The following is a 13602-nucleotide window of genomic DNA, read 5'->3' on the forward strand; positions in this document are numbered from 1 at the left end:
CTAGCTCACTGATCATTCAAGGCAGCGGGCAGGCTCGATTGCATGGGCATATGAACAAACCCCAATATAAGCAAGCATAATTTCTTCCCAGAAAGTAAGCTTTATTTAACAAGAGGTTGCTGATGATGAAGAAGAAGAATGACAGTAGTGCTGTTCTAGCGTGTTGTGGTGAAAGTGTCACAAACCTGTATTGGATGCCTTCCAATACTGCCTTCCAATACTTAGCACACACCTGTTCACTGTGTCTCATGATTTCCCATTGGGGGAATCCCTGTTGCAACTTGTGGCTGATTAGCTCAAGTGAAATCGGTTAGTTAGCTGAGCCCTGAGGGATCGAGTCGAACATAACAAGTGTAGACTTTGTGAGCGTACTAATTTCAGATCAAGTTTTATGTAGCCAGCTACTTCACTGAGACATGCAAGCTGACACAATTTCATTACTAGATTCTCATAAATATTTTACAGACCAAGTGGTGCTGCATCACAGCTCCAGGGTCCTGGTTCAATCCTGAGTTCAGCTCAACTTGTTGTCACCATATCTGTGTGGGTTTCTCTGGGTTCTCTAGTGTCTTCCTACCTTCTAAAAAGGAGGTAGAGTGGCTACAGTAAATTGTGCAGGGAATGAGTATAAGAATTGTGTGTGCATGGTGACCTGTGATGGACTGGCATCCCATTTAGTGTGTATCTCCATTTGAAGATCTAGATTCACAGCGACCCTGAGCAAGATAAGTAATTACCGAAGATGAATGAATACATGAACAAGCTAACAAGCTAGCTAACGGGAAAGCGCTGGAAAGTCATTCAGTTAGAAAATGTTTTATTGTGCTCCCACTTATATGACATAGTTGATGGACAGAACTTTGGGAGATTTGAAAGGATTATTGGAACGCGAGGCTGAGGTCTTTCTGATATTTTTCCAAAATGGTTTATTTCACCCTTTACATCAGTGCAACGAACAATGCAGTCATACAAAATACGGTAATGGAGAATATGTACTAGAAACTTCTAGTACAGATGAGAAGCATCCAGTACATTATTCATTCAAAATGTGTAATCCTCAAAGACAGCGTTGTTTTGTACAGCTGTGGAAAAATACTGATAAATTATACTGAAATTAAAATACAGAGAGTGTGTCAAAAACATACTAATTAAAAGTGGACGTTTCCACCAAAAATGTAGTCAATCTACTCGGTGTACTCGGCTATTAAAAATGTAAATGTTTTTAACTGATGAAATTAAGTAGGTCACAGACGATAATGAATCTGCATGAAACTTCATAGGTTTTTTTTTTTCTACAGTGATTAATTTGATTGGATGCTTTGAACTGAAATGTGAATAAAATGCCTATAAAAAATTAAATGCATGGGAGTCAATGGATGAATGAGAGAAGAAGAGACCTTTGAAATTACTTTGAAGGTCTAAATAAAAATTGTATGTAAATGAGTAAAAGGCACACTTTTTTTTTCTTGGAAATTGAATTAAGAGTACAAAGTATTCAATCTCAATAACACCCGAGTAAAATATATAATATAAAAAAAACCCAACATAATACCTCACTATAGTAAAGAAGTACAATTATTGAAGGATTTTCCACCCCTGGGGTTGTTGCTGCTCTGAGAATAAGACAAACCAGCCCATTAGATTTAGCCTGAGTAGGACAGAGCAGAAGAGTAGATGAAATCCCTGGGGAATTTAATCTACATGTAGGGTGTGCATCAGACACCATCCTACAGACTGAAGTGTGCAGAGTGAAGCTCTTACACAGCACTAGAATTTTGCTTGACAGCACATCTCCCCTGCTGAGACCTCTTAGAGCTGACCTCGCAATAATAATCCATGAAACTGTGTCCTTTCTGGTATGCACTTTCCTGTTTAGGTACTCATCTATTCTACCTCTGTGTGTGAGACTGCCCTAGCACTGTCAAAGACATCCCCATAGCACGGCCAAACCCATGCACAAGCAGCAATATAGCAGAAAATGCCCAAATACTGTGCATTAGTGGCTTCTAGTTTTCCAAAGCCTTCAGTGATGCTACAGACACGTCAAGTGAGAAAAATGAGGCTGGTAAGCGCTTTTATTCCAGATAAGTGGATTTCCGGAAAAAAGATATAGTGGTTTATTCTCTTTTTCTTTGTCTGCGTATTGTAAATTGTATGCTTTCCTGTTTCCTGATCCCCTCAAAGATAGAAAAAGATGTAGTCCTTGACTTTTTAAAGAAATAAGTCTAAAGGGGAGTAGATTAAAGATGCGGATCAGGGATGCCTTCTTCTGCAAAGCTGCTTGGGACCAGGTGGCTGCCAAATTTGTCCTTGAAATAACCAAGCAGAGGCTGGGTTCCTGGATGTTGTTCTGACAGACCATAATATGGACCTTTTCACCCTGCTGGGTAATTATAAGTCTGATCATTTAGCCAACAGGTCGGTGTCCTGGATTATCTCTAAAGATATTTTCTTCTGTTTTTCATTGATCTTTTTTTTTGCATAGTTAGGTCTTTTCATGGTTTACCCACCTTTTTGTGTAAAGTAATATTTCCTACTAAAAATATTAGATGCATAAATATTATTTAATGGTGGTATTAGATCTTAATATGGTCGATGAACTATTACAGTGCCTTGTGAAAGTATTCACCCCTCTTGGCATTTTTTTTCTATTTTGTTGCCTTACAAACTTGAAATTAAAATGGATTCTTGGGGGGTTTGTATCATTTGATTTACACGACATGCCTACCACTTTGAAGATGCAAAATATTTTTTATTGTGAAACAAACAGGAAATAAGACAAAAAAAAAAAACAGAAAACTTGAACATGCATAACCCCCCCCCCCCCCCCCCCCTTACACACACAAACACACACACACATCCCGCCCCCCAAAAGTCAACACTTTGTAGAGCCACCTTTTGCAGCTGCAAGTATCTTGGGGTACGTCTCTATAACCTTGGCACATCTAGCCACTGGGATTTTTGCCCATTCTTCAAGGCAAAACTGTTCTAGCTCCTTCAAGTTGGATGGGCTCTGCTGGTGTACAGCAATCTTTAAGTCATACCACAGATTCTCAATTGGATTGAGGTCTGGGCTTTGACTAGGCCATTCCAAGACATTTAAATGCTTCCCCTTTAACCACTCAAGTGTTTCTTTCGCAGTATGCTTAGGGTCCTGCTGGACGGTGAACCTCCGTCTCAGTCTCAAATCTCTGGAAGGCTGAAACAGGTTTCCCTCAAGAATTTCCCTGTATTTAGTGCCATCCATCATTCTAACAATTCTGACCAGATTCCCAGTCCCTGCTGATGGAAAAACATCCCCACAGCATGATGCTGTCACCACCATGTTTCACTGTGGGGATGTTCTTCTCAGGGTGATGCGAGGTGTTGGCTTTGCGTCAGATATACTGTAGTGTTTTCCTTGATAGCCCAAAAGCCCAATTTTAGTCTCATCTGACCAGAATACCTTCTTCCATATGTTTCGGTAGTCTCCCACATGCCTTCTGACAAACAGCAACATGTTTGCTTATTTTTTCTTTAAGCAGTGGCTTTTTTTCTGGCCACTCTTCCATAAAGCCCAGCTCTATGGAGTGTACGGCTTAAAGTGGTCCTATGGACAGATACGCCAATCTCCGCTGTGGAGCTTTGCAGCTCCTTCAGGGTTATCTTTGATCTATTTGTTGCCTCTCTGATTAATGCCCTACATTGAAGGTCTAAATAAAAATGTATGTAAATGAGTATTCTTGGAAATTGAACTAAGAGTAGAAAGTATTCCATTTCAATAACACCCAAGTAAAATATTTTAAAAAAACAAAACAAAAAAAAACTAATAATACTTCATTATCGTAAAGAAGTACTATAATATATATATATATATATATATATATATATATATATATATATATATATATATATATATATATATATATATATATATTAAAGAAGTATTGAAGGATTTTCCACCCCTAGGGTTGTTGCTGCTCTGAGAATAAGACAAACCAGCCCATTAGATTTAGCCTGAGTAGGACAGAGCAGAAGAGTAGATGAAATCCCTGGGGAATTTAATCTACATGTAGGGTGTGCATCAAACACCATCCTACAGACTGAAGTGTGCAGAGTGAAGCTCTTACACAGCACTAGAATTTTGCTTGACAGCACATCTCCCCTGCTGAGACCTCTTCGAGCTGACCTCGCAATAATAATCCATGAAACTGTGTCCTTTCTGGTATGCACTTTCCTGTTTAGGTACTCATCTATTCTACCTCTGTGTGTGAGACTGCCCTAGCACTGTCAAAGACATCCCCATAGCACGGCCAAACCCATGCACAAGCAGCAATATAGCAGAAAACGCCCAAATACTGTGCATTAGTGGCTTCTACTTTTCCAAAGCCTTCAGTGATGCTACAGACACGTCAAGTGAGAAAAATGAGGCTGGTAAGCGCTTTTATTCCAGATAAGTGGATTTCCGGAAAAAAGATATAGTGGTGTATTCTCTTTTTCTTTGTCTGCGTATTGTAAATTCTATGCTTTCCTGTTTCCTGATCCCCTCAAAGATAGAAAAAGATGTAGTCCTTGACTTTTTAAAGAAATAAGTCTAAAGGGGAGTAGATTAAAGATGCGGATCAGGGATGCCTTCTTCTGCAAAGCTGCTTGGGACCAGGTGGCTGCCAAATTTGTCCTTGAAATAACCAAGCAGAGGCTGGGTTCCTGGATGTTGTTCTGACAGACCATAATATGGACCTTTTCACCCTGCTGGGTAATTATAAGTCTGATCATTTAGCCAACAGGTCGGTGTCCTGGATTATCTCTAAAGATATTTTCTTCTGTTTTTCATTGATCTTTTTTTTGCATAGTTAGGTCTTTTCATGGTTTACCCACCTTTTTGTGTCAAGTAATATTTCCTACTAAAAATATTAGATGCATAAATATTATTTAATGGTGGTATTAGATCTTGATTTGGTCGATGAACTGGTAAACCTATTGGAACAGACAAGACTCTTGATGTGTGAGAATACATGGGCAGAAGGTTTATTTACAAAATCCAAGCCAATTCAAATTCAGAGTCAAAACTATTCACAAACAGACCAGACAAAAGGCAAATCCAAAGATTAGTCAATCAACAAAGCAAGGAGCACAACACAGAAACAGCAATTACAGAATGCAAGGCTCAGATTTTAACAAACATTAAAATTGGCAAGACTTGACTCAGTGTTGCCAGCTCTTTTCAGAGAAAGTAGCTAACACATGCTCAAAAAAGTAGCTAGAAGTTGTTAGATGGCATCATAGACTAATTTATGGTGATCAGTAATTGGTCTTGAGGACCATGGTGTTTAGCCATTGGTCATTAGGAAAAATGATGATCAGTGATTGGTCTTTGGGAACAATGGTGATCAGTGAATGGTCTTGGGGAACAATGGTGATCAGTGATTGGTCTTGGGGAACAATGGTGATCAGTGAGTGGTCTTGGGGAACAATGGTGATCAGTGATTGGTCTTGGGGACCATAATTTTTAGTCATTGGTCATTGGGAACAATATTGATTAGTGAGTGGTCTTTGGGAACAATGGTGATCAGCGAGTGGTCTTGGGGAACAATGGTGATCAGTGAGTGGTCTTGGGGAACAGTGGTGATCAGTGAGTGGTCTTGGGGAACAGTGGTGATCAGTGAGTGGTCTTGGGGAACAGTGGTGATCAGTGATTGGTCTTGGGGACCATGATTTTAGTCATTGGTCATTGGGAACAATATTGATTAGTGATTGGTCTTTGGGAACAATGGTGATCATTGATTGGTTGTTGGGAGCATTGCCTTGTCCAAGTGCAACTCAGTCAGGCTTTACACATTGCTGGTGAATTAAAGAAACCTGCTCTCTCAGCTCATATAACCAGCAGCTATGATGTGAACTGGAGAGCCATATCGAGTGCAGGACAGTCGCTAACTTGCAACTCAGAAAGTTTTGTTGCTAGGCTCTGTTTTGAAATTAAGTCACTATAGGGGTCTATAAAGTCACCTAATGTAGTGACAAAGTTTGATGTTTGAACTGGCTATAGTGTATAAACAGGAAGTTTTTGATGGGTGATGAATAAAGAGTTGCAGTGCTGCAGTGGAGGTAGTATGTCCTACCTGGGTGTGACAATTGCGTTACTTTCTTCACTGATTACAATACTCCAAAGTTACTTCCTGTTTCAGAATCATGCTATCATACAACCTATAAATGGAATTAGAAAATATTAGGCAATCTTAAGCAAACTGATTATGAACATATGGAGATCTTTTTTTTTTTCCAAACTATTTCTCTTCAATGAGGCAAAATTGAGGCGAATTCAGTAAAATGTCATTTTGTTTTTTTCCTGGACCTTTCCTAGTCACTATATTGTGATAAGTATCATTCTCACATACAAAGCCATCCTTCACTCAGGCTTAGACTTTGCTGCTCTTTTTTTGATTATATCCCACTCCTTTTTAAGCAGGGTCACAGTTAGATAACTCGTCTGAGATAAATCAGATTCCCTCCTCTCTGGCTCTGCATGTTGACTCAATCTTCCCTCTTCCTTGGAGTCTGTCTGTCAGCTGTCTCATCTAATTTACAACCGAAACTTTTCTAAGCTCAAATAAGGCAGGTCCATGCTCAGGCAAGAAACTGCATCCATCATCACAGACTCTGCAGCTTAAGAAGCATGTGTTCCATTGAGGTGTGAACCTCAAATGATAGATTTTTTTCTTTTCTTTCTTCTAATGTTAAATTTGTCCTGTAATCATGAAGTGCAACATGTACTTGATGTTGGGTAATTATGATTGAGCAGCCCAATGCAGCGATTGAATACAAAAAGTGGAAAAATGAATGAAAGTGCCCAGAGGAGAGGGATGCTCAGTGCGCAGGCCTGCTGTGATTTAGGTCACATACGGCACCATCAAGCTGTGCACTAAGGGCTCAAACTGGTGATTTGATATTTGAGTTCTTCCAGTGTGTGTGCTCTGTAAGGCTCCCTATCAGCATGATTGATGAAAGATACTGCACAAGCAGAGATTCAAGGGCACAAAAGCCAGATGCTACTTCATGTATAAAGGACTGATATATGACTCCAAGTCATTTGTGTGATAATTGGATTGCAAGAACTGAACTGATGAGGGAAAACTTGTCAAATCCAAGTACTGTTTCCAGTAGTGTTTGGCAGCAGGACGTTTTTATATATTATATTTCATATATCATGTTTGAATCTATTTTTTTTTTTTTTTTACAAGACTCAACAATATACAATTTAGATGAATAGCACAATAAGAGCAGTGATTATTGAAGTTATAAATAATAATCATATTTATTCATTATAGACATATTAAAGCTGCAGAACTTTTGCCTAACACCAATCTGTCTGAAACATAAAATTCCCAGTTAATTGCAGAGTTATTTTATTATTTTTTTTACGTGGCTTGTGCTTCGGCACTGCTTCTCTGCGCGGATGAATCTGATGCTTTGAGGTTTACGTATGGGATTGTATATTAGCTGCAATACTTGACAATGGAAGTGGCGGTGGATATGGTTTTCTTGGAGTAGAGGTGAGTTACTCTCTCTCTCTCTCTCTCTCGATTTCTTGGTTTTGACAACAGCTGATTCCCCAGATGTGAACGATGTTTGTGTTTAGAACTATCCAGGTAAAAAAAAAAAAAAAAAAAGCAATTAAAAATTAAAAGCAAGCTGCAAAAACCACCATCCTCAGCCCTCACACGGCAATATAGTAGCCAGCTCTTCTTCTTTCTGTTTAAGGACGTGATGTAACCACACAAAGACGAATGACGTCAACTGATGTTTCCCGACAGCTCAATATATAAATTATTATAAGCGTAGCGTTGTGAATTGGGGTGAGGTAAAGGAGACAGTTCTGAACACTGATTTTTTTTTTATTTTTTATGTACTTGCTCAATAATTGATTTTTTTCATTTTTAACCAAAAAAGTTCCACACTGCAGCTTTAAATATGACTTTGAAATATTTGTGGGTAAGTGCTTGGCTTCATCTCCTTTAAAAATTATAGTCGTCAAACCTTTTTTCTCTTTGTTGTAGATGATGGGAAGCTCTCCTTTGAGGAATTCAAGGCTTACTTTTCTGATGGGATTCTCACGACAGAAGAGCTTCAGGAGCTGTTCTACTCAATTGATGGGCGACAGACAAAGTGTGTACTACCTGAAGTTTATCCCTCATTTTTAAATCTATACTATACGTGTGATCTTTGTGGTTCCCCTTAATTACTGTTCTCTGAGACAAGCTCAGCTTGGCTTTAAAGACTTTTGAATAATAAATAAATAAAAATGTTGTCATGGTAAAATAAATAAAAAAAAATCAAGGCAACAGTGAAAATTCCATATACAGCTTACAAAAGAGAAAGTTCTGTCTTTAGCTCAAAGGATCGGGTTTGAAAGAACATATGAAAGACTTGGTTTTATGGCTTAAAAATCACTGCAGTGCAGGACCACATGGGAATGGTTTCAATTTTGGTTTTTCATTGTATGATCAAAACACTTCACAAACTCTTCTAAAAGGGCGCACAATCTGCAATCATGGCAACCAATTGCTTAGTAATTACTGTATTCAGAAATCTACGGTAAATTGGAGTCCCATAGTCCTGACATAGAGATCTATTCCATGCCCAGCATGCATCTGGTTCTCTACAACTGAAACCCAACTCGCCTCATTAAATCATTAATCCAACCATGAGATGTGCAGAGACTGGTGCATTTCTCAACCTGGTTAATGTTCCTTTTTTGCCACAGAAGATAAGGACAGAATAAAATGATCCAATGTTACATATCTGTGAGTGGCAAAAGTATGTGAACTTTTTTTCAATCAATGGGATGACAATCAGGTGTGAACGAGCCACGGGTCAGATATTCACGTGTGTGGAAGTGTTGCATGGCACAAACAAAGGAGATTTCCGAGGACCTCAGAAAACGAGTTGTTGATGCTCATTAGGCTGGAAAACCATTTTGGACTCCACCAATCCTCATTCTTTGACCAAGTATAATATTTAATGTGAAAATGGTAAATGGCGCACTTATATAGCGCTTTTATCCAAAGCGCTATACACTGTGTCTCATTCACCCATTCACACACACACCAGTGGTAGCAGAGCTGCCATGCAAGGCGCTAACTTTCCATCAGGAGCAACTTGGGGTTCAGTGTCTTGCCCAAGGACACTTCGGTATGTGGAGTCATGTGGGCCGGGAATCAAACCGCCAACCCTACGATTAGTGGACAACCCGCTCTAACGCCTGAGCCACATCCATCCATCCATCCATCCATCTTCTATACCGCTTATCCTCCTTCAGGGTCACGGGGAAACCTAGAGCCTATCCCAGGGAGCATCGGGCACAAGGTGGGGTACACCCTGGACAGGGTGTCAATCCATCGCAGGGCACCACCCGAGCCACAGCCGCCCCAAAATCTGATGTTTGAGGTCATATTTATGCAGAAATGTAGAAAATTCTAAAGGGTTCAAGCACCACTCTATACAGTTGCAATCAAAATTATTCAACCCCTTTACAGACATGAGCTACACCATGTCTGTAAAGATCAATTAGCCATAACCTCACTTGTCATCTAGGAGTCATTTAATATGAAGAAAGAACACAGAGCTATCTCACAGGAGTGCATGATACAAACCACCATCACTCTGAGCAAACAGGGTCAAGCAAATGCCATTTCGTAGCACAGTTTGGCCACAACGTGTGTATGTGTGCGTGTGCTATTTAATTACCTAAATCATTAAAGAGCCCTATTTTTGCATTTAATTTAGCCCACTGAGTCTCACCTCTATTAAAATTCCATTACTGCCTCCAGGGAGCACTTGAGACAAGTCCAAGCAATTATTTAGTCCAAGCTTCTTTGCTCAAGATTACATTTTGTTTTGATCTGTTAGTTGATGTGGCATTTCACACACGGAGCAAGCCACATTTTAGACAGAATATGATTGTGACTATTATCTTGTTTTCAACTGCAGTTAATTTGGTAATTATGAACAGCTAAACAGCTATATAGTTACATACATGATTTAAACTGTACATATCTCTCCTGCTTATATTTAAGTGCACCCTATATTGCTTTTCAGCTGCTTATTGCTGTATTGTGGAAAATATACAGTCGAGTCCATAAGTGTTTGGACAGTGACATAATTTTGCTTCTGTACACCACCACAGTGGATTTGAAATGAAGCAATCAAGATGTGATTGAAGTGTAGACTCATAAGTAATTGGACAATTGACTGGATAAGCAGTTTCATGGCCGGGTGTGGCCTGCTTCCTCGATATTTCATGAGAAATTAAGGAGATAAAAGGTTTGGAGATGATTCCAAGTTGTGTCACTGTCCAAACACTTATGGACCCGACGTATTCTTGCATGACACACAATTATAGCATTATCATCTTGATGGGTGAGTAATTATAGTCCAACCCTACGGATATGCTTAAACTGCCAGGATCTGTTACAACCAGTACAGTAAATATCACTCTCCTTGTATTAATCAACCACTTGTCCTTCTTTTGTTTTCTGCTCTCCTTTACAGCAACCTTGACACCGACAAGTTATCAGGTGGGTTTAGATCCTTCCTTTCTGTTTCCTTCACAAGACATTATACTCCTCTAATGGACTATTGATAAGAGTGGACAGTGGTGCTAAGCTACTCAGTGATCATTAAAGTGCACCTATTATGGTTTTTCAAATATTACCTTTCATGTAGTGTGTTATAGAGCTGCTTGTGAATGTAAAAAGTCTGCAAAGTTTCAAAAATCAAAGCTCATGACAAACGGAGTTATTGATTCCCGAACGAAGGAAGCGATTCTGAACAGCTGAAACGAGTCGTTAGTGATTCCAGACTTTACTTCCTGTACTAACCTACGTAGGTTTGTAATAAAAAGCCCCGCCTCTGTTCTTCATCGGCTGCCCGAGAACAGACGGAGCTGAAACTCGTTATAGTAGTGGGCGTTTCCTTTTTGAAACACGCTGACAGCGGTAGACCAATCATAACAGACTGGGATGACTGACCAATCAGAGCAGAGTATGCTCTCTGAAAGGAGGAGTTTGGAATGAATCCTTTAGAACGGATCACTGAACGAGTCGTTTGTGACACTGGGGGGGGGGGTAATGCTGCAGTTTAAATTATGAGCACATTAAAGTGTTTTTTGACCTTGGATGCATGTAAAATCTGTTGTATGAGATCTTTAAAACAAAATTAGGTACATTTCAAAACCATAATAGGTGCGCTATAGCTCATCAAGAGCTTTATGATAAACACATACAAGTGAATTCCGCTAAAATTGTGTTCTTTGTCCCATGACAATTTGTTCTGGCTACTTCTGGGTCCTTTACCAGTTCATCCTGGGATTTCTGAAAGGTGTCAGGGCCTTGTGGAGGCAGAAATGTGGAACCTGGTGCGGATAGTAAATTGTTTTTTTTTGGGTGAGCCTGTGGAGTTAGCAGAGTTAGAGTGTTCAAATAAAGTTGCTGCAATACAGATGGTGCATGAGTCATCTGCACAGGGCAACAGATTGGTGTCAGACTAAGACGTCAGCCTCCAGAAGTCATTTCAGACTATGAATGAGACTCTACTGATAGGCCTGGGCTTTTATTTTGCAGTAGTAACCCAATTAATTGTTTGAAAAGCATTTATTCTCATGATGTTGGTGCTTATTGGTTAATTAACTTTAAGACTAAGTGTTCCTGTACTTTAGCTCACCTAAAGGTGCCATGTTCTAGGTTGTTGTAACACATCTAGATGTAAATATGAGGAAATGAAAGCGGAAATTCTGATCTATCTTCTCATCTTTTGATCTCAAGCCCAAATGTCTTCAGTGTATAGCAAAAACAAAAGAATTGGCCTTGCTGTTCCAATACTTTCAGAGCGGAAATAGTGTATATAGTGTATGATGCCTCTGTACAACTACCAGATAAAGACTGGCTCATATAGTGCACAAGGACACACTTTCTCCTGACACCGTATCCCCTTAGGAACTCATGCAATGTACACGTTCCCTAAAGCAGAGTTCCAGACTTGTTCTTACTTTTTAAAAAAATAAAAAAAATCAGTAACCTGGCTTCTTCCACAAACTAGGGCTGCTATGTTGAACTCTAAGCTGCAGCATGAACACAACAAGACGCCTGGGTTGGTTAAAACTCTTGTCTTTGTCTCAGTTTCTCCTGAATCTCCTAATCAAATTCTGATATATTGCTCCACTGTGGGTCCCAGATCATAAACGTCAATATTTTTTACAATATTTCAGTACTTTAACACCCCCAGCATTTATGTTTTATTGGACTCTTGAGTTCCGTCACTACTCTGTTCTGTGGCAGTAGGGCTGAATGATTAATCATATTTTTTAAATTGTTATCTTGATGATGAGTTTCTGCAATGAACACGTCGTAAATGAATGCAATAAATGTGTCTTTAAAAACTGGAAATAATAGCACTGCTCAAACCCCAGCTGAGTGACTCTTGCCCTGCAGAGTTGTGTGCATGCAGGGGTAGAACAAGCTGTGAAAACACACTAATGTGAACTTGAACATACACGCTGTTATTAGCTGTTGCACTGAAAAAATGTAAATTTGTACAGACAGAAACGCACTTTTAATGTGTTACATACAGCTCTGTTCTTTTCCTGTAGAGTACACTATATATAGCATAGAACAGTAAATAGAGTGTAAAATGCCATTCGGTTATTCCTTACGTACTGTGCATAAGTAAACAGTAGGTAGTCATTTGGATTTTGGCTTAAGTGCATGTTGGCAGCGCTTAAATAAATAAAATATCCCTTTGTGAAATCATGTTGATGATGGCGCATGTTGAGTCATTTCATATATTTTGTGAAAGCAAATATAAACTAATTAAACAGCCAGTGATCCTGACTAAAACATCCCACAAATACAAAATGTTTGCAGTTCTACAATAAGTAAGGAATAACACACAACAGACCATGCTGTTATACAAAAATAATGCATGCCAGGGGGTATGATGCAGCACGAGCCAGAAGCTGAAGTGCATTGTTTTGTATAACAGTATGGTCTGGAGTGTGTTATTCCACTTACCCCACAGCGATTTGCCAACAAATACAATGTTTAATGTATTAATGAATAACATGTCACGCATTTTAACAGTTTATAGTTAGATTTAATGTTGCGAACGTCCGAAAGACAAGTTAGTTCCTGTTCTCACCTACGTTATAGCTGCGATAAACAGTCATTCCCTCACCAGCCCCCCCCCCCCCCCCCCCCCCCTCTCTCTCTCTCTTTTTTCTCAGCACAGCCTGTCATTTTACTGAGAAAGCCGAGGAAATGGAAAGCAGTACAGAAACCAAAAGTGCTTACAACCGAGACTCCTTCCATAAATGTTAAATAAACGTCTCTGAACAAAAAGAATCAACGGCATCAATGATTATAAGAATTGTTAAACAACAACCCAGTTTTAAATTCGGTTATTATTAGTCTTAGATTATGTATGAGCTGTTACGAAAGAATCAGTAACCTATTAGAAAGAGTGCCTTAATGTTACCTGTACCGTTATACGAAAATAATGCACACCTTTTGACCAAACAGATTCAAGCATCCAGCCACGTGGTATAAGTATCTATAAGTATTTACTGTTTGT

The 13602-nt window shown here is 39.2% G+C and overlaps 1 protein-coding gene across 2 annotated transcripts in view; it reads left to right on the top strand.

The window, feature by feature from the left end:
• Positions 1–13602, top strand: part of necab3 (N-terminal EF-hand calcium binding protein 3) — a 50433-nt gene that overhangs the window by 18876 nt on the left and 17955 nt on the right. For both annotated transcript variants that reach the window (XM_017479205.3, XM_017479206.3), the window contains 2 exons: positions 8034–8142; positions 10528–10553. In XM_017479205.3, the coding sequence (XP_017334694.1) occupies positions 8034–8142; positions 10528–10553 (135 nt within the window). The remainder of the gene's footprint in view (positions 1–8033; positions 8143–10527; positions 10554–13602) is intronic.

This window comes from Ictalurus punctatus, chromosome 11, assembly GCF_001660625.3.
Source record: "Ictalurus punctatus breed USDA103 chromosome 11, Coco_2.0, whole genome shotgun sequence".
NCBI classification, from domain to species: domain Eukaryota; kingdom Metazoa; phylum Chordata; class Actinopteri; order Siluriformes; family Ictaluridae; genus Ictalurus; species Ictalurus punctatus.